Source organism: Carlito syrichta, unplaced genomic scaffold (assembly GCF_000164805.1).
Source record: "Carlito syrichta isolate Samal-C Ts95f unplaced genomic scaffold, Tarsius_syrichta-2.0.1 Scaffold301903, whole genome shotgun sequence".
Lineage (NCBI taxonomy): Eukaryota > Metazoa > Chordata > Mammalia > Primates > Tarsiidae > Carlito > Carlito syrichta.
This window is the reverse complement of record NW_007245999.1, coordinates 125,920-152,829: the sequence shown is the minus strand read 5'-3', so window position 1 is coordinate 152,829 and position 26,910 is coordinate 125,920. Positions and strand designations below refer to the sequence as shown.

At 46.6% G+C, this 26,910-nt stretch overlaps 1 protein-coding gene across 1 annotated transcript; it reads right to left on the bottom strand.

The window, feature by feature from the left end:
- Positions 1-21,482: 21,482 nt before the first annotated feature.
- LOC103257925 (CD209 antigen-like) lies at positions 21,483-25,933 on the bottom strand. The gene is made up of 7 exons (XM_008055638.1): positions 25,888-25,933; positions 25,700-25,786; positions 25,224-25,307; positions 24,320-24,865; positions 23,761-23,912; positions 22,924-23,036; positions 21,483-21,684 (listed from the first exon to the last, which is right to left on the bottom strand). Exons 1-7 carry the CDS (start codon positions 25,931-25,933, stop codon positions 21,483-21,485), a joined length of 1,230 nt encoding a protein of 409 aa, XP_008053829.1.
- Between the last annotated feature and the right edge of the window lie 977 nt (positions 25,934-26,910).

Below are 26,910 nucleotides of genomic sequence, written 5' to 3'. Positions count from 1 at the left end.
AGTCGTACTCTGTCGCCCAGGCTGGAGTGCAGTGGCACGATCATGGCTACCACAGCCTCTATCTGCTGGGCTCAAGTGACCATTCTGCCTCAGCCTTCCAAGTAGCTGGGTCTATAGGTGCACACCACCACATGCAGCTAAATGTTAAAAAATTTGTTGTAGAGTCAAGGTCTCACCATGTTGAACTCCTGGGCTCAGGTCATCCTTTTACCTTGGCCTCCCAAAGTGCTGGGATTATAGGCGTGAGTCACTGTGCTCACCCTAGAATTTCATGTAAATGGAATCCTACAATATGCAGCCTTTTGATTCTGGCTTCTTTCCTTTGGCATAATTATTCATCTGTGTCATTTCCTGTATCAATAGTTTATTCTTTTCCATTGTTGAGTAGTATTTCATTATCCATTCATCTGCTGATGGATATTTGGGTTGTTTCCAGTTTGCAGCTACTACAGATAAAGCTACTGTGGACATTTATGTACAAGTGTTTGCAAAAATGTATGCTTTTATTTCTTTGGGTAAATACCTAGTTATGAATGATTGGGTTATATGGTAGGTGCGTGTCTCACGTTTTAAGAAACTGAAAAGTGTATTCCAAAGTGGTTGGACCATTTCACCTTCCCACAAGCAATTCCCTCACATCCTTGTCAATAATTGGTTGGGGGAAAAGAATCAAAAACAGTGCTGCCGACAGAATAACTTTAAGAAAAACTTGTGTGTGTTTGAATGGCAATAACCCTAAAGATTTAGAAGAAACAGTTTCTTAACAAAACATAACCCAACCGGGCGTGGTGGCTCACACCTGTCCAAGCACTTTGGGAGGCTGAGGTGAGAGAACTGCCTGAGCCCAGGGGTTTGAGACCAGCCTGGGCAACATGGCGAGATCTTGTCTCTACAATAAATAATCTTTAAAAAATTAGCCACATGTAGTGGAGCACGCCTGTAGTTCCAGCTATTAGGAAGGCTGAGGGGGAAGGATCACCTGAACCCAGCAAGTTGAGGCTGCGGTGGCCATAAGCATGCCACTGCACTCCAGCCTGGGTGACAGAGTGAGACTCCTACTCAAAATAAGTAAATAAATAACTCAGGTAAAAATAGAACATCTAAACAGACAGTAATCAAGAAGAGATTGGAAAGGTGACTGGAGAACTCACATTCTAAAGAGGCACCCAGCCTAGATAGTATGATAGTTTCTTGTTGATTCCTAGATTTCTGGTTTTTTAACTACTTTTAGCACTTCAGTTGGGGTGATCATTTTGGGCTTTCCCATTGGCTGGATATGAGGTCTGACAATGAATCTCACAAACTTGCCACCATGCATGTACAAACAACTCGGTAAGGTTTCATAACCCTGGTATATCCATGTCTCACAGCCGTGTTCGTGTCAAGGTGTGGCAGTGTCTTGCTGAGTGGCATTCGTTATTGTTGTTGCCCGTTTTTGTGTGCTGTCACGAGACCATCAGAGCTTGAATTAGAGCAGAAAACAAACATTAAATTTCTTGTTAAACTTGGCAAGAGTGGAAGTGAAATCAGGGACATGTTAGTCCAAGTTTAGGAGGATAACGTCATGAAGAAAATGGCTGTGTACAAATGGATTAAACATTTTTCTGAGAAGGGAGAAAGAGTCACTGATGAAGAGAGGTCAAGATGGCCAGTAAGAAGCAGGATTGGCTAAAACATTGCAAAAACCCATCGAATTGTGTGTCAAAATCATCAGCTGACTGTGAGGAGCATAGCAGACCAAATAAACATCAGTAGAGAAACAGGAAAATCTTAACGGAAAATCTTGGCCTGAGAAAGGTGTGTGCAAAAATGGTCCCAAAGGAGTTCTCGCATCATGACAATGTACCAGTTCACACATCACTGTCTGTGAGGGAGTTTTTAGCCCATAAACAAACAACTATATTGGAACACCCTCCTCACTCACCTGCTCTGGCCACCAATGACTTTTCTCTTTACCTGAAGATAAAGGGATGTTGAAAGGAAGACATTGGATGGCATTGGGGACATCAAGGGTAATACGATGACAGCTCTGATGGTCATTCTAGAAAAAGAGTTCCAAAATTTCTTTGAAGGGTGGACAAGGTGCTGACATTGGTGCATAGCTTCCCAAGAGGAGTACTTCGAAGGTGACCATAGTGATATTCAGCAACAAGGTATGTAACATTTTTTCTAGGATGAGTTCACGAACTTAATTGTCAGCCCTCATAGACCTTAGCTTCTTTTCCACTCTTTCCTTATCTTTGTTTACTGTTCTGACTTCCCCAGATACCCCTCAAGCCTCAAGTGATGCTCACTAAGCAGGCCCCTACTTTAAGAAAACCTACCATTCGAGGGCCTGGATCCAATCCCTCTCCATTGCCAACCTACACAGTGGGATGGGATTTGGGTCAGGAACCACATCAGGAGCTGTTATCACCACTGCTGTTTAGTATAGTGTTTGTGATCCTAGCAAAAGGTGTAAGACATGAAAAGAGTGTAAAACATTTCTTAAAATGGAAATGTAAGCATGCTTCCTTAAAAAATAAATGTAAGGGTATATGGCAAACACATCAGAATGAACATCTATGGTCCAGAGAAAGGTTTAAATGTGAAAGCCCTAGCAACGCTTAGAGAACAACACAGAGTTACCAGAGATCAAGCATCACTGATGAAGAGAGGTCAAAATGGCCAGTAATAAGTAGGATTGTCTAAAACATTGCAAGAACTCATTGAGGTCCATACAATTTGACTGGATTTTCCATAGCTTGGGGTTACCGTTAGTCCTACACGTTGCATATTGATTGTTTCACAGGATCATCTCACTTACATGTCCTATTTGCTGACTGGTTTACAAGATTACAAGAAGGAGAGGAGAGAGAACCATTATTATTTTAGAATATTATGATCGCCTACATGGAAGAATAAATTAAAACACTACAACTAAAAAGAACACTCAGCAGAGTGATCATCTTACTGAAATTAAAAGAAACAGTAAACTAGAAAGGTAATAGAAAATAAGACATGTATAATAACAAACCAAACTGTTATATGTCAAAGAACCAATGCAATGAAAATGTACGAGACCTTTGTAGAAAAAATATATATATTCTATGAAAGAATCTTTAAAAATTTGGATAGAGATATCTAATATCCCCAGAAGTCAGATGGATTAACATAGTAAAAGCGCCAATACTTCCCGATGTAATCTACAAGTTCATTAGAAACCAAATCAAAATCTACAAGTTCATTAGAAACCAGCTCATTTTTTTTTGAGGATCTCAATGAGATTATTCTAAAATTTATATGGAGCAGTAAAGTTGTGTGGATTGTAAGCCAAACATGGGGGAAAAGGGAATCAATATAGGAAGACTCACTGTACTAAATAGTAAGATCATATTATAATAAGATATTAATTTTAAAAAATAATATGGTGTTGGTGCAAGGGCTCTAGGAGCAACCAGATTAAATGGGGGAAAAATCAGATATAATTGAATTATATAGAACACAATATTGGGAAAACTGGTTCAGCATATAGAGAAAAAAATAATAAGTCAAACTCCTCCATTACACCATATGCAAAGGTGGACTTCAGATGCATCTTAGAACTAAAGATAAAAACCAAAACTGTGTGAAGAAGATGCGGTAAGTATCTTTGGAACCCACAGTTGCGGAACAGCTTCTTGGAGTTAATCTTAAAGCAAAGGAATAGAAAAAAGGCATTTGACTATATCAAAATTAAGAATCTCTTTTAAACCAAGGACACCATAGAGCAAATTGAAAGGTGCATAGCAGACTGGAGGGAGATAATCAGCACATCTAAAACTAAAAAGCCAGAGCTTTCTAAGATATGCAAAAATGCTTCTGTCCAAAAAAACCCACAAAAATCAATAGAAAAATGGGTCAAGGGAATGAAAAGTTATTGAAGAAGCATAAAGATTGAGCAGGTGTTGGAGGAAAGCTTAATTTCGACTTAATTGTCAAAAAGAATGAGATATAGTTTTATACCAGTGAAGATGACAAACATTTAAAAAGTGGATGGTGTTAAGTGTTGGTGAGGATGTGGGAGGTGGGAACTGTTGTTCACTGCTGGAGTAGAAATTAGTTCAGTATTTTGCAAAGCAATCTGGAAGTATTTAGTGAAATACTGAAATACATATGGCCTCATATATATATATCGGTGTGTGTATATATATGTGTGTGTGTGTATAATATATATGTTTTTCTCTTTTTCACTTCTTCCGGGACCTTCTGGTGTGTGTGTGTGTGTGTGTGTGTGTGTGTGTGTGTGTTATTTTTTTGTTTGTTTTGATTCAGGGTCTCTCATTCTGTCACCTAGACTGGAGTGCAGTGGCACAACTATGGCTCACTGCAACCTCAACCTCCTGGGTTCAGGAGATCCTCCTGCCTCAGCCTCCCAAGTAACTGGAACTATAGATGCACAAACCTGGTTAACCACACTCAGTTAATTTTTAAATTTTTTGCAGAGACAAGGTCTTGCTGTGCTGCCCAGGCTGGTTATATTTTTTAAATAGATACAGTTTCTTTCCTTCCTTTTTTTTTTTTTTTTGAGTTGAACTCTCACTCTGTCGCCCAGGCTGGAGTGCAGTGGCACATTCACGGCCACTGCAGCCTTGACCTGCTGGGTTCAGGTGATCCTTCCACCTCAGTCTTCCAAGTAACTGGAACTACAGGCAAGCACCACTGCACCCGGCTAATTTTTTAAAATTATTTATTGTAGAGATGAGGTCTTGCCAAGTTGCCCGGGTTGGTCTTGAACCTGAGGGCTCAGGCAATCCTCTCACCTCAGCCTTCCAAAGTGCTGGGATTATAGGCATAAGCCACCCGGCTCAGTCCAAAGAGATACATTTTCAAGAAGTGTTGCCCCAAGGGGACATTTACAAGAATGCTCATCATAGTTTTGTTTACAGTAGCAGAGATGAAGGTGACCTACATGCCCCTGAGCAGACAATAAGTAAAAACATAGCAGGTATATACTATGGAACAAATCAGTAATAAGCTCGCTGCACAGACAACTGATGTCCAGATCTTAGTGATCTAGGGTTGAGAGTGTAGTGGAAATTTTCCACAGAGAGACAGGACATTGAGGCTTCTATGCCAGAAAGCCTCATTTATTCATGCCAGCACAGGCTCAGTGGATTCTATCTCCAACTTCACTGAGGCCATGGTCGAAAGAAAAATGGCACATCCAAAGGCTGAGTCCCAAATGCAGCGGGGCATTGCCTTATATACCTTTGTTAACTTCCCTTTACATTGTAACTCCTTTGTCTTCCTTATAAGGTCACATATTGGCACCACACAATTTGATTGGATTTTCCATAGCTTGGGGCTACCATTAATCCTACACATTGCACGTTGATTGGTTTTACATAATCATCTCATTTGCATGTCCTATACGCTGATTGGTTTACAAGATTACTATTCTGATTGGATTCTGCCAAAATTTAAGCATGTAGCCCACCAAAGTAGAAAGCCCAAGAAAGTGGTAGTACAAAGAATCAGGAAGTAACTTATTTTCCCTTTTTCTGTTTTTTCTGCATTTTTCAGAAGGACCCCCGCCTCATTCCCCCCTTTGATGCTCAGACCCTTTTAGGGTCAAAGAGCATCATCTTGGTCTAGGGGCTGGTGTTGCCATAGCATCATTACATGTGCTGCCATTTTTCTTTCGACCATGGCCTCAGTGAAGTTGGAGATAGATCCTATCATTAAAGGGGCTAGGCTGGGTAGGATTACACATATTCCTACAATTACTAATACAGTCACAATAAGAGTTTTGAATCTCCCAAAGGCTGAACACCATCACCCTCCACAACAAGTTTCCATGGTTTCAGGCTTTCCCGGTTTGAAGAGGTACATGTGCTATTAGTAACTTTTCACCACGGGTCCAGTCATCTGGAGGGACCGTCACCAGACCTGCAGCAAAAACCAAGGCAAGAATTACAGCACTAGGCACTAGCAAAGGATGATACCGCATTACAATGTACCACAGTCCATTTGTTCGTTAGGTGGTCAACTCCTCAGGCTTCTGCTATGAGTCGATTAGTCAGCTTCCGGAGTGACTAAAGTAGGGCTGTGTCCTCTAGGGTCCCGGGGTCGCAGCTTTCTTTCTTCGGATAGTCAGCTTTTCCAGCGCGAACAGATCAGAAGTGCGTTCCCAGTCACAGAAGGCTGGTTTCACTCTGCTGTGATGAATCCAGGGGGTCACCTCTGTGACCTTTATTGCAGTGGGGGTGGACAAAATGACAGTAAACAGACCTCTCCAAAGAGGTTTTAAGGGCTAGATGTTCCATTCCTTTATCCATATAGCTTCTCCTGGTTTAAAGGGGTGAGCATCTGTGGTTAAGCTTAAAGGTAACCGCTATAGCAGTGAGAGCTGAGTCAAGAGCTTGCATTTGCTGTCTTAGAGCAAGATTACCCACCTCTTTTAAATCCCCCTTTATACCCTTAATAATGAGGGGTGGGCACCCATAAACAATTTCAAATGGGGAAAACCCTGTCTGCTTAGTGGGACTAGACCTACTCCTTTTTAAAAAAAATTTTTTTTCTTTTTTTTTTGAGTTGGAGTCTCACTCTTGTCACCCAGGCTGGAGTGCAATGGCACACTCACAGCCACCACAGCCTCGGACTGCTGGGGTTAGGCGATCATTCCATCTCAGCCTTCCAAGTAGCTGGAACTACAGATGCATGTCATCATGCCTGGCTAGTTTTTCATGTGTGTGTGAGTGTGATTTATTTTAGAGACGAGGTCTCACCAAGTTCTCCAGGCTGGTCTCAAACCCCAAGCATCAGGCAATCCTCTCATCTCAGCTTCCCAAAGTGCTGGGATTATAGGCTGAGCCACCACACCTGGCCCAGACCTAATTCTTAGCAAAGTTATTGGCAATAGTTGACCCCAACCTATTTAGCAAAGTTATTGGCAATAGTTGACCCCAACTCCGTGGGTTTCCTGACATAGTTTACTTAGTGGCAACTTTAGGGCTTGGTTCATTCGTTCCACTTTTCCAGAACTTTGAGGGCAATAGGCAGTGTGTAACTTCCATGTAATTCTTAACCCCGTTCTGTGGCAGTGAGTGCCCACAGGCAAAGCAGCCAGCCTTGGGCAACAGTGTCAATCTGCTTGGATAGGTAGCCTATCAGGCAGTGCCAGGACCCAGCATTTGGGTTAAGACCCTGTCTGCTATTCCAGTATGTTCATGTACGTACAGGAAAAAAGGCTGGGGAGTCCCAGGCTGGGGGCACTAACGCTTAATTTCCTCAAAGCCCTTTTGTTAGACTTCTTCCCATAACATAGGCTTTCGTTCTCTCCCCTTTGTGGCTTCATACAGAGGTTTTGTCAGTATTGAGAAGTTAGGCATCCAAATTGACGGCTTGTTTTCTCTCCGGACCAAGTTGATGTTGCCCCTGGGATAAGTGGAAGCCGAGGTATTATACCTTCTCTTGGAAAATGTGGGCTTTCTTTGTTGAAACTTTGTATCCGGCCTTCCATAAAAGTTTGAGAAGATGCTGCATTCCTTCCATACAGTCCTTCTGCGTTTGTCCGGCCAGCAGCAGGTCGTCCACATATTGGAGCAGCGCACAACCATACTGGTCCGCTGGGAAGGTCTTTAAGTCCGAGGCGAATGCTGTGCCAGAAATGGTTGGGGATTTTTTTGAACCCCTGTGGCTATCTAGTCCAAGTTAACTGGTCTTTGTCACCATTCTCAGGATTTTCCCATTGAAAAGCAAAAATCGGTTGACTCTGCAGAGCCAAATGGATACAGAAAAAAGCGTTCTTGAGATCTAAGCAGATAGAGAAGGTGGCTAGACCAACGAAATTGCTCTCAGGGGCCACGTATAGTTGGAGTGCAGGCTGGTATTGTCCCTCAACGACTTGGCCTCTTCCTCTTCCTTGGGGAGCTGGACGAAAATCTTCTGGCTCTGGAAGTCTTTTTTCCAGTGTCCTTCTTGGGAACAGTGCATTGGTTTCACCCTAATCTCATCACCAGGTGGGGTGGCCCATTTTGCTGGCCTCCCTGCCAGCCTTGACCCTGGCCATGACCTTGGCCTTATTCTGATGGAACATCTCCCTGGGTGTGTTGCTTTGCCAAGGCAGTGGCAAGCAGGTCTACTTTCTCATCTTTTGGTCTGCTTCCCTTCGGGTCTCCTGGTCTCCGTTGGAAATACCTTTGCCACAACCTCTATCAGCTGGCTAGCATTCATCCCAGCAAAGCCCTCCAACTTTTATAACTTGTGCTGGATGTCTCCCTGAGCCTGACTGACCAAGGCCACATTAATCATTCTCTGATTTTCGGCGTCCTCTGGGTTGAAGGGAGTGTAGAGACGAAATGCCTCACATAACCTCTCATAAAACTGGCTGGGGCTTTCTTCAGGGCCTTGGAGCACCTCTGAGGTTTTGCTCATGTTCATGACCTTTTTCTCTCCTTCTCTCAAACCACCCAAAAGGACCTCTTGATAGCGCTCAAGCATTCAAAACTCACGGTCATCATTAGGGTCCCACTAGGGGTTTTCCCTGGGGAACTGATTCTGGGTGTAGGCCTGAGCATTCATTGTCCCTGCAGGGGTGTGCTCCTCTGACCACTTTAAAGCAGCCTGAGGAATCCAGCAGCACACTTCCGTGTTAAACAAAGTTAAGAGAAGCTGGCGGCCATCAGTCCAAGGGATGTTTTGGGTGCCTTCAGGGAAGGGATGAATTCTGGGGTGAGACCAGCACCTGGCATGGTCCCAGCGGCGGCTAGGGTGAGGGGTGCAGGCAACAGTGAGGGGTACAGTGGCATTTAAGGTGGGGGGTTTTCCTCAGTTTCCTCAGTCAGAATGGGCTTTCCCAGTTCTGGTCGGCATTTCGAGGGAGCCATTGCTTGGGCCAGCATGACTTTGTAGTTTTCTTCTAAACAGACCTTTACCCCAGGTGGTCAGGAGAGAACTATATCTTGCAAACAGTCTATGTAGAGAAACTGGTCAGGGTGGTCTGGCTCTCCCACACTAACCCTAAACACCTTACTAATTCGTTCTTTGTCTAGTGACTCCTCAGAGGGGCAGCCCACCCCAAAGGATGGCCAATCTCCTTCAGAGTGTCCAAAGCCTTTTGGGAGTTAACTGGATCCCATAATAGCCTGAATATCCCCTTTTGAAATTCTTTACCATGCACTCTAAAGGGGTAAGCTTGCTGTGTTTGCTACCCATCTCTACCCACTAAAAGGCGACAATCACACACAAGATGGGAAAGAATGGGAAGGGAGAAAGGATGGACACATGCTTCATTCATCTCCAGCTGTACCCTTTGTGGGGATATTTCAGGTGTCTTCTGGCAATAGATGAGCCAGTATAAACCCCCAACCAGGTTTCGATTCAGGTCGGCCTTCCAAGTAACTGGAACTACAGGCATCCACCACCATGCCTAGCTAGTTCCTGAATCTACTCCCGCTGTTTAGCCATGTGAAGGTCACCACCAGAATCAGATCAGGACTACCGCATTTGCTTCGCCACCAAGTGACATCTCATTCACTCCCATTCACACAATGTCTGAGTTATGGTTTTATTCCCCTGTGGGACTACTCAGCCAACTCTGAGAGATGATCAAGCTCCCCTTCTGCCTGTTAGGGGCAGGTCTACCAAATCGAACCTGGGTTCTTACCAGTCAGATGGGTGCACTCCCCTGACTGGTTCTGGGGCCTCACCGGGGTTCCTTTGTGCTCCTGGGGTCCTTACCCCAGCACCCTGGGAGGGTTAATCCCCTACAGATCAAATGGCCCACTGGTGCTAGTCGAGATCACCTCTTCCAGCATCCTTCGGTCATACTCCTGTGACAAGGGAGGTGAAAACACCATCTTCACCTCTCAATTCCTGGCCAATGCACCAGAAGTGTAGTGGGAATCTTCCACAGAGAGACGGGACACCGAGGCTTCATTGCCAGGAAGCAGCATTTATTTATGCCAGCACCAGCTCAGTAGATTCACATCCAAAGACTGAGCCCTGAACACAGAGGGGCATTGCCTTATATACCTTTGTGAACTTCCCTTTACTTTGTAGTCCCTTTGTCTTCCTTATAAGGTCACATATTGGCACTATACAATTTGATTGGATTTTCCATAGCTTGGGGCTACCATTAATCCTACACATTGCACGTTGATTGGTTTTACATAATCATCTCATTTGCATGTCCTATTTGCTGATTGGGTTACAAAATTACTATTCTGATTGGATTCTGCCAAAAGTTTAAACATGGAGCCCACCAGAGTAGAAAGCTGGAGAAAGAGGTAGCACAAAGAATCAGGAAGTAACTTTTTTTTCCTTTTTCTGTTTTTCTGCATTTTTAGAAGGGCCCTGACTCAGGAGGATCAAAAATGACTTGAGGTTTAATTAAACACACACACACACACACACACACACACACACACACGTATGTATGTGTAAATTGTTTTGTTTTGCTTTGTTGAGTCAAAGGCTCACTGTCACCCAGGCTGGTGTGACGTGGCACTCTCATAGCCACCACAGCCTTGACTTGCTGGGTTTAGGTGATCCTTCTGCCTCAGCCTTCCAAGTAGCTGGAACCCCAGGCGTGCACGGTCACACCCGACTAAGTTTTTTGATTTTTTTATTGTAGAGATAAAGTCTCACCAAGTTGCCCAGACTAGTCTCAAACCCCTGCACTCAGGCAGTCTCTCACCTCTGCCTCCCAAAGTGCTGGGATTACAGACATGAGCCACCGTGCCTGGCTAAGTATGTATGCATTAAGGGTGTAACCACCACTATGCAATCTATGCATGTAACAAAATTACACGTGTACCCCATAAATGTATACAAATAAGGGAAATATAAGCATGCTTGTTTAAAAAAATAAATGTAAGGGTATATGTCAAACACAACTGAGCAAATGTCTGTGATCCAGAGGGAGAAAGAAGAGTTAAACACGAAAGCTGGCAATGCTTGGAGAACAATACAGGGTTACCAGAGATCAACTTCCTAGACTCCTCTTCCTATAAGTGTCCTTGTTCCGGACATGTAAGACTTATGCTGCCTCGGTCATCAGAAACCAAGCCCAGTTATCAGGCACTGAGTGCTGACTTAGCAGCAGGACTCACTGGGGGACAGAAATTTTGGTGGGCACACCCTCTTTCTGGGTCTCTGGAGGGCAGGGTGCTTAGTGAGAGGAAAATAAAACACACACACACACACACACACACACACACACGAGGATTGTGCAATCTCTGTCCCAGGCAACCATCAGAGTATGTTTTTGGGAAAGCATTTAGACAAAAGTGATTCACCAGCCCTTATGGAGGAGATAGAATTAGTTCATTTGAGAAATCAGAGGAGGTTTTCTGGGAGAGACTGCAATGGAATTGTGCCTTCAAGGATGTGTATACTGTTGACAGAAGCAGAAGGGCACACCAGGTACAGGGCACAGCCAAGGCAAAGTCAAGGGTGCAGGAAAGTGGGTCTCTGCTGTATGTCCCTGTGGCTGAAGCCACCTTGGGGTATCAGGGCAGAGCCCTCCAACTTAGTGAGCAAGTCAGAAGGCTACCATCCCTTGGCGCTTGTCCAGAACTTGCTGCAGGGGAAGTGAGGCCCCAGGTACAAGGAGGTAGCAGACCTCTAGCGTCTAGGCCTGACTCAGGACAAGGAAAGGAGACCTGTTTCTGGGGATTCGGGAGGGTAGGGAACAGGTAACCAAGGAAATAAAAGATAATGTGATAAGTCTGGGAAGTAGCGGAGATTGTGAGGACCAATGGAAGTGCCTGACTGAGCCTGGAGTATCTGGGAAGGCTTCCTAGAAGAGGTGATTCTGGAGAAGAAGCCAGAATTATTCCAGAGGACATAAGTAGAAGAGCAAATGTTCCCAACAATGGTATCAACATACACAAAATTCAGGAGGGTGAGGAAACAGGACTCATTAGAGAAACTGAGATTAATTCAGGGGTAACAGTCTGGGATGGGGAGTCAGCTGTGGCCAGATAATAAAGGGAGCTGAATAGCTGGGACATGGAGTTTGGACTCATGTGGGAAGAAGGTGAAAGTTACAGGCATGGGCAACCCTCTGGGTTTCCTTCCCACTGTGGGAGCTTTTCTGTCCTCTCAATAAATCCTGCTTTCTCACTTAAAAACAACAAAAACCAAAAACCAAAAAAACATAGTCACAGGCTTTGGCTCCAAGACCAGGACCACCCTAGGTTCTACTCTCTACAGAGATGAGAAGGTCACTGTACCCAGGGAATTCTGCCCTGTGCAAAGGGCATATTATGCTTTGGTTGGTGCTGTTCATTTTGGTTTTGCTTTTTTAATTTTATTACGAAGCAAGCAAAGAGGTACACAAGAAAAAGGAAACTGTTTATGCCCTCTACTCAGTTGCAGTGAGTTTTGACATCTTCACATATTTCAAATCCTCTTAAAAGTAAAGGATTGACTGGGCAAGGTGGCTCATGCCTGTAATTCCAGCACTTTGGGAGGCAGAGGCGAGAGGATTGCCTGAACCCACGGATTCGAGACCAGCCTGGGCAACATGGCAAGACCTCATCTCTACAATAAATAAAAAATGAGCCAGGCATGGTGATGCGTGCCTGTGGTTCCAGCTACTTGGAAGACGGATGTGGAAGGATCGTCTGAGCCCAGCAGGTCAAGGTTGCGGTGGCTGTGATCATGTCACTACACTCCAGTTTGGGTGACAGAGTGAGACTCTGATTCAAAAAAAAGAAGGTGGGGAGCAGACTCATTGTACTGATAAAAAGTAACACCCCAAAATAGCTGTTAAAACTTTTGAGCTGGGCACAATAGCACAGTAGTTCCAGTTTCTTGGGAAGCTGAGGTGGAAGAATTGCTAGAGCCCAGGAATTCAAGGCTGTAGTGTGCTGTGTCTGTGGGAGACAGAGTGAAACTCCAATTCAAAAAAAAGTAGGGGTAATCCCTTTGGGTCCCCTCCCACTGTGGGAGCTTTTCTGTCCTCTCAATAAATTCTGCTTTCTCACTTAAAAAAAAAGTAAAGGATTATAACATAACAAATTAACAAATTAGCATCACATATAAAAGATATAACATAATAAACCATAACACACATAGAAATGAGGTCTAAGCACCCTACCCTGCTTTTTTTATTCTGTGTTCCTTTCTCAAGGTCACTGTTTTCTTAAACTTGGTGTTTATCATATTTTAAATACTTTCATTACACACATATCCATAGTCAATATTTGGGGTTGTTTTGAACATCTGGAAGCTTTATTAAAAAGTTATCGCATGGTCTAAATCCTTCCGTAACTTGTTTTTTCCTCTTCACATTACAATGAGGAGACATATTTTTCAAGACGCATTCTTCATTACAGAAAAAAAAAAAAAGATAAACGTAAGAAAGTAAATGCTTAGTAAACAAATACTAGGATAAAGCTCCCTTTATTTGATATGGGGCAATTTCCAGGAACACACAGAAATGTCTTGCTTAATAGAGAAATCTGAGAAGCATTTTTGGAAAAATGAAGAACAAACCTAAGTTGTCCACTCAGTAGTGGGTTGAATTGTGTTCCTCTAATAAATACATGGGGGCTGGGAGTGGTAGCTCATGCCTGTAATCCCAACATTTTAGGAGACAGAGGCAAGAGAATTGCCTGAGCCCAGGGTTCAAGACCAGCCTGGGCAACATGGTGAGACCTGTCTCTACAATAAATCATATAATTAGCTGGGTGTGGTGGTGCCCACCTGTAGTCCCAGTTGCTTGGAAGGCTGAAGCAGAAGGATCACTTGAGCCCAGAAGTTCGAGGCTGCAGCAAGCTATGGTGGCGCTGCAGCAAGCTATGCTGGCACTGCTGCACTCCAGCTTGGATGACAGAGCAAGACCTTTTCTCAAAAAATAAATAAATAAAAGTTAAAAAAAATAGTTGACGCCCTAGCCTCTGGTACCTTAATTGGAAATCGAGTCTTTACAGATATAACTAAGTTATGATGAAGGTATGAGAGTGAGCCCTAATTTGATATGACTGTGTTCTTATAAGAAGACACCAGGCTGCCGGGCTCAGTGGCTCAGCCTATGATCCTGCGCCTTTGGGAGGCCGAGGTGAGTGGATTGCCTGAGCCCGTGGGTTTGGGCTCATCTCCACAATAAATCAAAAAAATTAGCCGGGCGTGGTAGCGCACGCCTGTAGTTTCAGCTACTTGGAAGGCTGAGGTGGAAGGATTGCCAGAGCCCAGCCGGTCGAGGCTTAGGTGGCCAGGAGCAGCCACTGCACTCCAGTCTGGGCGACAGAGTGAGACTCCAACTCAAAATAAAAAAAAAAAGAAGACACCGAGCACAGTGGCTCATGCCTGTAATCCCAGCACTTTGGAAGGTTGAGGCAAGAGGATTGCCTGAGCCCACGGGTTTGAGACCAGCCTGGACAATTTGACGAGACCTCTTTTCTACAATTAAAAAAAAAAATTAGGCGGGTGTGGTGGCACATGCCTGTAGTCCTAGCTGCTTGGAGGCTGAGGTGGAAGGATCACCCAAGCACAGTAGGTCGTGGCTGGGGTGGCTGTGATTGTGCCACTGCACTCCAGCCTGGGCGACAGATTGAGACTTTAACTCAAAAAAAAAGCTGGAGCTGGGAATGCTGGCTTACACCTATAGCCCCAGTGCTCTGAGAGGCTGAGGTTGGAGGATCACTTGAGTCCAGGAGTTCGATACCAGCCTGGGCAACATAACAATACCCTATCTTTACAAAAAATTAGCCAGGCATGGTGGCACGTGCCTGTCATGTCCCAGTTACTCAGGAGGCTGAGGCGGGAAGATCACTTAAGCCCAGAAGTGTGAGGTTGCAGTGAGCTTATGATGGCACAACCGCACTCCAGTTTGGATGACAGAGTAAGATCTTGTCTCAATAAGTAAACAAACAAACAAATAAAATAAGTTTAAAAAAAAAGATTTGTTGTTGCCCTAGCCTCTGGTACTCTATTTGGAAATTGGGTCTTTATAGATGTAACTAAGTCATGATAAGGTCCTGAGAATGGGCCCTAATCCAATATGACTATGTCCTTATAAGAGGAGGAGAGAAACCAGGTGCAGTGACTCATGCCTGTAATCCCAGCACTTTGAGAGGCCAAGGTGAGAGGATTGCATGAGCTCAGGAGTTCAAAGCCAGTCTGAGCAACATGGCAAGCCCTCATCTCTACAATTAAAAAAAAAAAAAAATCAGCCGGGTGTGGAGGTGTGTGCCTGTGGTTCCAGCTATTTGGAAGGCAAAAGAATCACCTGACCCCAGCAGGCCAAGGCTGCAACAGCTATAGGAGTGTGCCAATCCAGCCTGTGACAACAGAGGCAGAGATTCAAGAGATGCACCCCCAAGCCCGGGAAGCCAAGGGTGACCAACAACCACCAGAAGTGAGGGAGGGCCATGGAGGAAGCTCCCCTACTCATCCCAGAGGGAACATGGCCCTCCTGACACTTTGGTTTCAGACACCTCGCCGCCAGAACTGTGAGCTAATAAGTTTCTGTTGTTGGTAGCCCTCAGGTTATAGTACTCGGTCCCAGTAGCCCGAGCAAACTGACATTGTGTCTGCACCCATTTTGAATATATGTTGAACTTTCTCCTACCAGAAGCAGAATATAGCCAATCTCCACACCGGTTTGACTCCACAGAAATGTCTTTTTTTTTTTTTGAGTTGGAGTCTCACTCTGTTGCCCAGGCTGGAGTGGGTGGCATACTCATGGCTACTTTAGCCTTCCAAATAGCTGAAACCACCAGTGTGCGCCACCATGACTAATTTTTTGATTTATTGTAGAGACAAGGGCTCGCCAAGGGCTCGCCAAATTGCCCGAGCTGGTCTCAAACCTGTGGGCTCAGACAATCCACTTGCTTTGGCCTCCCAAAGTGCTGGGTTACAGGCTGAACCACCGGGTCTGGCCAGAAACGTCTTACTTAATAGTTAACGATGAGAAGCATATATAGTAAAATCTAGAAGAAAATAAAGATGCCTCCCTTGCTATTTTACCAATGCAATCATAAAACAAAAAGAAATGGGGTCAGGCATAGTGACTCAAGTCTGTAGTCCCAGTACTTTGGGAGGCCAAGACAGGAGGATCGCTTGAGGCCAGGAGTTTGAGACTAACCTGGCTAACACAGTGAGACCTCATCTTTATGAAAAATTAAAAAGTTAGACAGGCATGGTGATGCATACCTGTAATCCCAGCTACTTTGAGAGGCTGAGGTGGGAGGATCACTTGAGCCCAGGAGTTCTAGCAGAGAACTACGATCCTGCCACTGCACACCAGCCTGGACAACAGAGTGAGACCATCTCTATATAAATAAAATATAAAAATAAATAAAGTTATTTATTTAAATAAAGTCAAAGTTAACAGTAGTTTGAACCCATGAAGTTGTAGTGACCTACTTACAGATCTCAACAAGATTACTCTATAAAAGAGTAATCTTTCTTGGGATCTAGCAATTTGCAAATAAAGGAAAAAAATCAACCCTTTTCACAGTATGAGAAAAACTTTTGGACATTAAAGTATAATCATAAGAAGGATATGGATAAAACTCTCCCACTTAACTAAGATCTGAATAACTAAAGCCACAAAATGAGCTCCCCAACAGAACACTCAGTATTTTAAAGGACTTAATTCTTCCCAAATTAATATATAAATCCAGTGCCTAAGTGAATTCCTAGAATTTTACATGGTGTCAGCACCGATTTTGAATGTAAGTTGGATCTTCTCCCACCAGAAGCAGGGGTTAGTCACTCTCAACACCGGTTTCCAGTTCCCTACCTCCTCCCAGTTCCTCAATGTGGTTGATGCAGATATCTGTATTCTACAACTTCCTCCTGGTGACCCTCTCCCTGTGGGACAGCTGGGTACAGCCTTCTTGACTGGTCCTGCTGACCCCACAAACTGCACGGACTGTGCAGATTTGCTTCAGCGGCCATCTCTCAGTCACAGTGTGACCTCCGACAACTTATGCCTGCTTGCTTCAAACCCAACAATGAAATCTCCCTACAGGAAATCTGTCTGGGAAATGCCATGGACCCCAGTAAAAGCATTGACCTATAGAACTCCTCCCCCTTCCCTGAAACACTCCCTAATGTGTGTGTGTGTGTGTGTGTGTGTGTGTGTGTGTGTGTGTGTGTGTGTGTGTGTAGGGAGCCCTCATGTACTCCCCAGGACCCGTAAGTAATAAAATCTTCATTTCCATCATGTACCTCTCCCAAGCATTGAAGCAGTGCCCACCATCTTAAAAATCCTAAGGTAAAACAAATGCTGTCCCAATAAAAATTCTAAATAGATTTTGAATAGAGTTTTTTATTGTGGTAAAGTATACATAAAATATCACCATTTTAACCTTTTTTTTTTTTCATCCAGGCTGGAGTGCAGTGGCATGCTCATAGACACCACAGCCTTGACCTGTTGGCCTCGGGTGATCCTTTCACCTCAGCCTTCCAAGTAGCTGGAACGACAGGAGTGGGTCACCATGCCCGGCGAAATTTTTTATTTATTGTAGAGAGGAGGCCTCACCAAGTTGCCCAGGCTGGCCTCAAATCCATGGTCTCAAGAAATCCTCACGCCTCCACCTCCCAAAGTGCTGGGATTACAGGCGTGAGTCACTGCGCCTGGCTTAACCTTTTTTTTTGAGTCAGGGTCTCTGTCGTCCAAGGTTGAACTGCAGTGGCATGATCACAACTCACCACAGCCTCAACTTTCTGGGCTCAGACAGTGCTCCTGCCTCAACCTCCTGAGTAGGTGAAATCACAGGTGCACTAATTTTTGTAGAGACAAGGTCTCCCTATGTTGTATAGTCCTGGGCCCAAGCAATCCTCCCACCTTGGCCTCCCAGAGTGCTGGGATTACAGGTGTGAGCCACCAGTCTGTCCTTAACCGCTTTTAAGTGCATGATTCGATGTCCTTAAGTACACCCACACTGGTGTGCAACCATCACCACCACCCATCTCCAGATTTTTTTGTCTTCCCAAACTGAAACTCTGTCCCCACTAAACATTCACTCTCCCTTCGTTTCTCTCTCTAGCTCCTAGTAATCACGACTCTACTCTCTCTCAATATAAATTTCTCTAGCTTCCTATATAAGTAGAATCCTAAATAGGGTTTTCTTTTAGTCTTTTTCAAACTCTTCATTTTGAAGTAGTTTTGGATTTACAGATGAGTTGCAAAGACAGCACAGAGCTTCCTCTAATGTTAATGCCTTGCCTTGAAGATAATATCGGTACAATACTATGAACTAAATGACATATCTCATTGGAATTTCGCCAGTTTTTCTATGGTGACAGAGTCCACAAGTTAAAGGGCTCAGTCCCACAAGACTGACCCTATTTCAGATACCAGCCACAGAGGGGGTGCTTGGATCACCCGTACTTCTGCCAGGCTGACAGCAAATTGGGGAGGGTCTCAGGTTCAGTAATTTGCTAGAACAGCTCATGGAACTCAGAAAAACCCTTTGCTTGTGTGCACTGTTTATTATAGTGGTCACAACTCAAAATAGTCAAAAGGAAGAATTGCACAGGACATAGGAGAGGTGAGGGGTCCATGGCAACTTCCATGCCCTCTGTGGGTACACCACCTTCCCGAGCCTTGATGCATTTGCCAGCCTGGAACTCACCAAATCTTGTTGTTTAAGAGGGTTTTATTTTTTGTTTGTGTGTGTTTGTTTGTTTTAAGATGGAATCCCTCTCTATCACTCACGCTGGAGTACAATGGCACAGTCCTGGCTCACGATAGCCTTGACTGCTGGAGTCCAGTTCCAGCCGGGTTCAGGGTACCCCAAAGGTGGAGACGGTGTCAGCGAGCTGGGGGAAGAAGAAAGAGAGAGAAAGAAAGGGACTGGACTCCAGTCTAGTGCAGAAGCGATGTGTGTTATTGGAAATTACAACAGGTCTTTTATACACAAAGTCAGATGTGGGAGGGATGTCCCCCACCCGATCAGAAACCTTAATCCATGAAAACTTAATCAATAATTGCCTTTAAACCCTTTTCATATGATAATCTTAAAATCCCATAACAAAGGATAACCTAATCCATGACTGACATATTCTATAAACCTTTTTCATCCTAAGATGATTGATTTATGCCAAGTTAAACAATTCTATAGAAGCTTAAGTATTTACTTTACAAACGAAAGTGGCCCATCCCAGAATGTTTGGAATGTGGCCCAGTCCAAAGTTCACAGTGGGCTACCTGCAAGTAACCCAGCCACATTCTTTCAACAAAAATGACTGTCTTCTAAAACTATATTCCACAATTTACACCTTCAATATGTCCTAAGATCATGACCCAGAAGCCTGTGACCAATACTAAGGCTCTTAGATGTGACATGAGTTTGAATTATAAGTTGTGTGAAAGCCAAAACTGCAGTTTGTGGAAGAATGGGAGCAATGACTTTCTAAAGTTAGCTTGTGTTTGTCCCGGTCTCAGAGTTTTTATGTTTTGAGCTCACAGGGGCTTCATCTGGTTAGTGCTGAGTAGAAAGGGGGAGGAAATGGGGTCAAATAGCTCCCAAACGCATCCTAGTGGTCTCGGGGTCAACGGCCCTTCCTGATCCCTAACGCTCAGTGGGCCTCCATGGCTGGCTCCCAACACTTGACTTCATGTACTCAGGTGTTCCTTTCACCTCAGCCTCCCAAGTAGCTAGAGTTACAGGCATGCATCACCACAGCTAGCTAATTTTATTTTATTTATTTATTTTTTAGAGATGGGGTCTCACTGTGTTGTCTAGGCTGGTCTCAAACTCCTGGGCTCAAGCAATCCTCCCACCTCAGTCTCTCAAAGTGCTAGGATTATAGGCGTGAGCCATCATGCCCAGCCTCTGTGTTTTTGTTTGTTTGTTTGTTTTTGAGTTGGAGTCTCACTCTGTCACCCAGGCTGGTATGCAGGGGCACACTCCCAGCCACCACAGCCTCAACCTGCTGGGATCAGGTGATCCTTCCACCTTGGCCTTCCAAGTAGCCAGAACTACAGGCATGCACTACCATGCCCAGCTAATTTTTTTATTTATTGTAGAGATGAGGTCTTACTATGCTGCCCAGGCTGGTCTCAAACCCATGGGCGGGCTCAGACAGTTCTCTCATCCCAGCATCCCAAAGTGCTGGGATTATAGGCTTGAGCCACCACGCCTGGACCATTTGTTTGTCTTAAGATGGGGTCTTGCAATGTTGCCTAGGCTGGTCTTGAACTGCTGGGCTCGAGGGATCCTTCTGCCTCAGCTTTCTGAGTAGCTGGAATTACAGGAGTGAGCAACCATGCCCAGCTTGTTCAAGAGTTTTGTTTTTGGTTGTTTTTTGTTTTTTGTAGAGACGAGTTCTCATTATATTGCCCAGGCTGATCTGGAACTCCTAGGCTCACATGATCCTCCCACCTCAGCCTCCCAAAGTGCTGGGATTAACCACTCCTGGCCTTGTTCAAGAGTTTGTATAGAACTCAATCTCCAATCCCACTCCCTGAAGATCGGTGAGAAGAACTGAATGTTCCAATCCTCTAATCATTAATTTGGTCTTTCTGATGAAAAACCCTATCCAGAAGCTAGGATGTGACTGGGGCCCCGCCCTAATCATGTCATGCTCAGGCGTGGTATAATAAAAACCAAAGATACGCCTATCACTCTGATTGAGACAAAAGTCAAATGTATGATGCCACAGGAAGGAAGTGGGAATGAGCAGAAAGAGAATACCAACAGGCATGGTGGCCCCTGGGGGGACCACTGAAACATGAATGGTCCTTCAGAGTGATCTCATGTCAGGCTGAGGTGACTAGACCTTAACCCCGTACCAAGGCAAGCACACTAAGGAGCGTGACTTTGAGAGAGGCGATCCTTCCACCTCAGCCTTCCGAGTTGCAGGGACTACAGGCGTGCACCACCATGCCTGGCTAATTTATTTATTTATTTGTTTGTAGAGACGAGATCTCGCCATGTTGCCCAGGCCGGTCTTGAACTCCTGGTCTCCAGAGATCCTCCTGCCTCGGCCTCCCAAAGTGCAGCCGAATCCATCCTCAAAGGGGCTCCCAGGAGCTGCAGCAACATGTCCTTCCTGAAAGGAGGATCGGATCTGGGAGGATCAGCCCAGGGTCCCCTGCATCTAAAGAGAGGAGGCATCTGGGGTGTTCATTGCTTGGCCTGGAGCATGGATCCTCTGGTGCTCTTCTAAGCACCAAGTCCTAGTCAAAGGGGGTGCACGCAGAGGGTGGTAGAAGGATGTGGCCAGATGGAAGGTCTGCACGGGTGGGAGAAAATCCTGGGGGACATAGCAGTCACACACAGCAATCCAAATAGTCTAACCTCAGAAAGGAAGAGAGCAGATTAAGAAGCACACAGCCCCCGACCATATCCCTCACCAGATCACTTGAAGACTCCACAGACGGGCCAGAGTCACAAATTCCAAGCCAGGGGGGCTTTCAGGCATCAGCAGAAGGATAGACCAACACCCAGGCCCATCAGGGATGAGAAATCTGACAAAGAGTCCCTGAGCTTTTCTTAAGGTCTGGGGGAAGGAGAGGAAGGAACACTGGCTTAAAAGCAGGTACGGTTCTGCTACCCAGCAGCAGGACTTGGGACTGCAGGGGTGGAGGAGAGAAACCACCCTTCTTCGTGGGGACAGGAGGCTGCGGGCTTTTTGCAGACCCAGAATTTGGCAACAGCACATTTGTCATCGTTCCAGCCGTTGCCGCTGAATTCCGCACAGTCTTCCTTTCCCACGTTGTTGGGCTCTCCTCTGTTCCAGTACTTTGCGAAACTGCAAAGCCCATGCAAGGATGTGAGACTCCACCCCCGCCCCCCTAGAAGCCATACTTTTCTAAATTCTGCAAATTTTTTAAAAATAAAAAATAGAGACAAGGTTCTTACTATGTTGCCTAGGCTGGTCTCAAACTCCTGGCCTCAAGTGATCCTCCCGCCTTGGCCTCCCAAAGTGTTGGGATGACAGGTGTGAGCCACCCTGCCTGGCCTGAGTTTTGGAAGCTTGATGCTCTAATATCTGTCCTACATGCGTGTGCTGGACATGCATGGCTCTGGACTCCCGATAACATGCCTGAGTCACGTTGCCTTGGTATCCTGTCTCCCTTGTCTTCCTCCTCCTCTTGGGGGTGTGATGTCTGAATAATCTAGAGTCCACACCCCCACACACCTCCCTGTTGGGTTTTTCCAGTCCAGGTCACTGGCCCCCTACCCTCATCACCCCAGTGCCAGGTGCCAGACAGCTAGGGACAGCCCGAAGGTGCTGGAGCCCACTGAGGTGACTCACCCCAATCAATCCTAAACCTGTTTACCCAGCCTCGCCCATTCCTTCCCACAGAAACCTTAACAAAGCCTCTTCCCTACAATTCCTCTGCTCATCCAACTCTGATACTTCCCTGGATATCTCCCTATAGGGATCTGTGAGTATGACAAGCTATCTTTATTTTACTTTTTGTTTTGAGTCTGAGTCTCACTCTGTCACCCAGGCAACCACTGAGTGATTGCAGTGGTGCAATCATGCATGGCAGCCTCAATCTCCTGGGCTCAGGCGATCCTCCCATCTCAGTCTCCCAAGTCACTGGGTCTACAGGCATGCACCACTATGCCCTGCTAATTTTTAAAATTTTTTTGTAGAGATGAGGTCTCATTATGTTGCCCAGGCTGGTCTCAAAACTCCTGGTCTCAAGCGATCCCCTCTCCTTGGCCTCCCAAAGTGCTGGGATGACAGGTGTGAGCCACCACGCCCAGCCTAACAAGCTATCTTTAAAGTGGCAATTGTCTGTTGACAATACACTATATTTTAAAGCACCCATCCAGGTGCAGCTCCGATGGTGGAATTTCAGGCACCTGCCATCTTGTCTGAACGCAGGTATAAAGACCAACTTCCTCAACCCAGCAAAAATCCCAGACTCTCAGGCCTGGGAGGTCAGGGAATGAGGAAAGAACCTCAGGGAAATCTCAAGTCAGAGTCTCAAAACCTCGCTGGACAGGGCATCTGTCCCCTTCCCCTGGGATCTACCTGGGTGACAGGAGGGAACCATCCACCCAGTGCCAGGTGCCTTCTGTTTTCAGATCTGAGAGCCCCATCCAGGTGAAGCGGTTACTCCTGGAAGACTGCAGCTGCAGAAAGTTCTGGAGGATAGAGCAGGAGCCAGGAGAAATCAGGAGGGAGCTCTGCTTCCTGTTGTCCGGGCTCAGCATCCCCGCACCTCTTCGCAGGAAGTTCCCCTTTCAGTCTCACTTTCAGCCACCTAGTACCACCAGGTCCTGAGCGCCCACATGCCCGATTCCCCTCATAGCTGTATCCCACAGCACATGTGCAGACATCTGTGTGCAGAGGGCTTCTCCTTACACCTAATACCACGTTTGCCTGTTTTGCCTGTTCTGAGCATGGCCACACGAATTTACTCATGATGGGGTTTAAGGAACTGGAGTCAGATCGGACCGGTTCGTGGTTGCTGACTGGCCCCATCTATTTTCAGCTCCGCATGGAGTGATGCCCTATGGGTAGCTTGAAATCAGCCATGATGGGAATATTTACACCAGAGAAATTGGCCCACAGGACACACCCCCTGCCCCACCCAGCGTGCTGGTTCTTAAACATTTGCAGCACACCTCTGGGACTAACTTGTATTTGACACGCTTCCCAAAGCACTCGCACATTTTCGGGTCTTGTTTGCATCTCCTTGCAAGGTGCTTGGGACCCTCTCATTCATTTCCTTCGCCTTCCTGTCTTTCCAAGAACTGACCATCTTCTGGATAATCCTCCTCACCACCTACTTCCTAGTGGGCCAGTGCCCAGATGCATGCCCAGGCCAGCCTCCCTTCCTCCCTCCCACCTCCCCGCCAGGTGTACCTGCTCCTCGTGGCTTTTGATTACGACTAGTTGGGCCCCCACTTCCTGACAGGCAGTGATGGAGTCCTGCCAGTTCCGCTGGGAGTTAGAGATGAAATAACAGTTTCCTTGGAAAAATGTCCAGTCCCAGGGACAGGGGCGGCACAGGTGATCTGTCAGGGAAGGCGGATCAGGGCTGGTACCCTGATCCAGCTGCCTGTGTGTGTCTGCCCTTGGGTGTCAGGGTCCCTCCTGACTGTCCCCTCTGGGTTGGCCGTCCCCCTCTCTACTTCCCGAGACCCTCACCACCCCCAGGAGAATCCAGGAGTTCCAGCCCTGCCTCCTCCAGATTGGGAGAAGTAGGGGCTTTAGAGCTCAGGACAGGAGGCGGGGAATGGGCTGAAGTGAGTGCCTACTGTGTACCTGGCCCTCTATGAACACCAAGTGCAGATGACCTTGTTAACTTGTGTCCCGTTTCAGAAATGATGAAACAGACTCACAGAGAATTGGTGACCCAAGCAAAGTCATGCCATACGGAGACTCCCTCAGGCCCCGAGACCTCTGGCACCCGGGCACTCACTGACTGCAACCTTCAGCTGGGCCACTTCCTGGGCGATCTCTGGCTGCTTGCACTTACCAACTGCAGTCTTCAGCTGGGCCAGTTCCTGGGAGATCTCCTGCTGCTTGGACCGTGCTGGACACTCATTGATGGCAGTCTTCAGCTGGGCCAGTTCCTGGGAGATCTCCTGCTGCTTGGACCGTGCTGGACACTCATCGATGGCAGTCTTCAGCTGGGCCAGTTCCTGGGAGATCTCCTGCTGCTTGGACCGTGCTGGACACTCATCGATGGCAGTCTTCAACTGGGCCAGTTCCTGGGAGATCTCCTGCTGCTTGGACCGTGCTGGACACTCATTGATGGCAGTCTTCAGCTGGGCCAGTTCCTGGGAGATCTCCTGCTGCTTGGACCGTGCTGGACACTCATTGAGGGCAGTCTTCAGCTGGGCCAGTTCCTGGGAGATCTCCTGCTGCTTGGACCGTGCTGGACACTCATCGATGGCAGTCTTCAGCTGGGCCAGTTCCTGGAAGATCTGCTGCTCCTGACTCAAGGAATTGGGGGGCTTGGAAACTGTGCCAAGAAAAAAGGAACTGCAATTATTTAATACCTATTGTGTGTCGTGCCCTGCACTGGGCCCCCAGGGACATAATTTCAAGATCTTGGCCAATCCCCTTTGAATACGAGGAAAACTGCTTCTTACGACGGGAAGCACAGCAGGGCAAGGGAATCCAGGTCCTTCTCCTCCTCCTCCTCCTCCCCCTACCTTGTCTTCTTCCTCAACCTGCATCTCCTCTCCTGCCCAGAAGTGGCAAGGGCCACAGAAGTCCTGGAAACACCAAGGGACCTGACACAGGCTTTTAGCCTCACCTCCCTCTTGGACCTGGCTGCCCCAGGCCGTGTTCACAGAAACGCAGACCCTGCCCCTGACCTTTGACAAGGATGGCCATGAGGAGCCCAGCAAAGAGGATGAAGGAGAGAAGCCACAGCACCAGGGAGACATGGCCCAGACGTCCTGCAGGAGAGAAGGAGGCATGGTGCAGCACCCCAGTGTCCCCAACTCGCCCAGTCCAGGAAGGGCATGGCCCCAGCTCCGACCTCTCCAGGACCCAGGGGTCCAGGCTCCAACCCCACCTCCTCAAGACATGGGAACCCAGACTCCAACCCACACCTCCCCAGGACACAGCCCCCACCTCCCAGGGGCCCTAGAGTCCAGGGTCCAGCCCCCACCACCCGAGGACCCAGGAGTCCAGGACTCACCCCCCACCTCCCTAGGACCCAGAAGTCCAGGTGCCAGCCCCCACCTCCTCAGGACCCAGGGGTCCAGGTTCCGGCCACCACCTCTCCAGGACACAGGAGTCTGTGAGGCTCTGTCCCCTCTCCATGACCCCCCTCATCCTTCTCTACCTGCTAAGTTGTTGAAACCACGAGTCCGAGGAAATCCAGAATGGCGTGGGAAAGATCTGATATTGCTGGTCATCAGCTCTTCCTCTTCTGAATGGACAGATATTTTCTAATCCCAGGCCTTCTGAGACCAGAGCCGGCCTTCCCCCGGGTTCCCTCCTCAGGATCCCAGAGTCCCAATCCAGCCTCACCCATAAGGCCCAGCTGCTGCGCCCTCGGTTCCTTGGAGTCACTCATGTTTTTCCACCGTCCCTCAGAGTCCAGCATTTCTGGGGAACCACAGCTTTTATTTCCACCCCAGGGTCCTCACTCCCCACCTCTACTCTCACACCGGAAAAGAAACAGGAAACTGGGTAGGGACATGTCACCCAAAAGCCCAATGGGAGGGATCAGAGCATGGGATGGGCCGGACCTTCCGAAATCTCAGGGAGGTGGTGGGGGCTGGTGAGTAGGACTTGCCCACTTACGGCATGACTGAGCAATAGGTTGCTGTTGATGAAATTCAGTAAGGTGTGAAGGAAAGCTGTCTTGTTATCCCCCCTCTACCTAGGGCAGGAGTGGACGAGCAGTGCCCCCAGGCTTCCTGGAACCACCACCCCCTCTGACCTCCAGACTTTGCCGCCTAGGTCTGCTGATGTCCTCATTTATGATGATTTCTGCTGACTTTGGGAGTTGGGCTGAATCATAATCGCTTGCTTTCTTCATGCCTATGATGGTTGGGCACTTTTCTAAGTGCTTTATAAACTTGTCCATTGACTCTTTCTCTCTAGTGGTAGATCATATGACCTCCATTTTACTGACTGGGGAGACTGAGACACTGTGAGGTTAGATAACTTGCCCAACGTCACCCAGCAGGTAAATGAGGGAGCTGGGATTTGAACCTAGATAGACTTCTTCTATAGTCCACACTGTTAACCAAAGAGAATCAAATAGTATCAAGGAGGAAACAAAAAGACTCATAGCCACTTTATTTAGAATACTCTCAAATTGGAACCACCCATGTGGCCACCATCAGATAAATGAAAAAAATAAGTGGCATATTCAGAGAGCGGAATACTAGACAGCAATGAAAAAGCAAAATAATGACACATGCAAGAACATGGATGAATTCCTTAAGAGTTAAAAAAAATTTTTTTTAAACCCAGACAGAATGAGTACATTTTGTAAGATTAGACTTTACAAGATCGTCAAGAACAGGCAGAACTAGTCTCTGA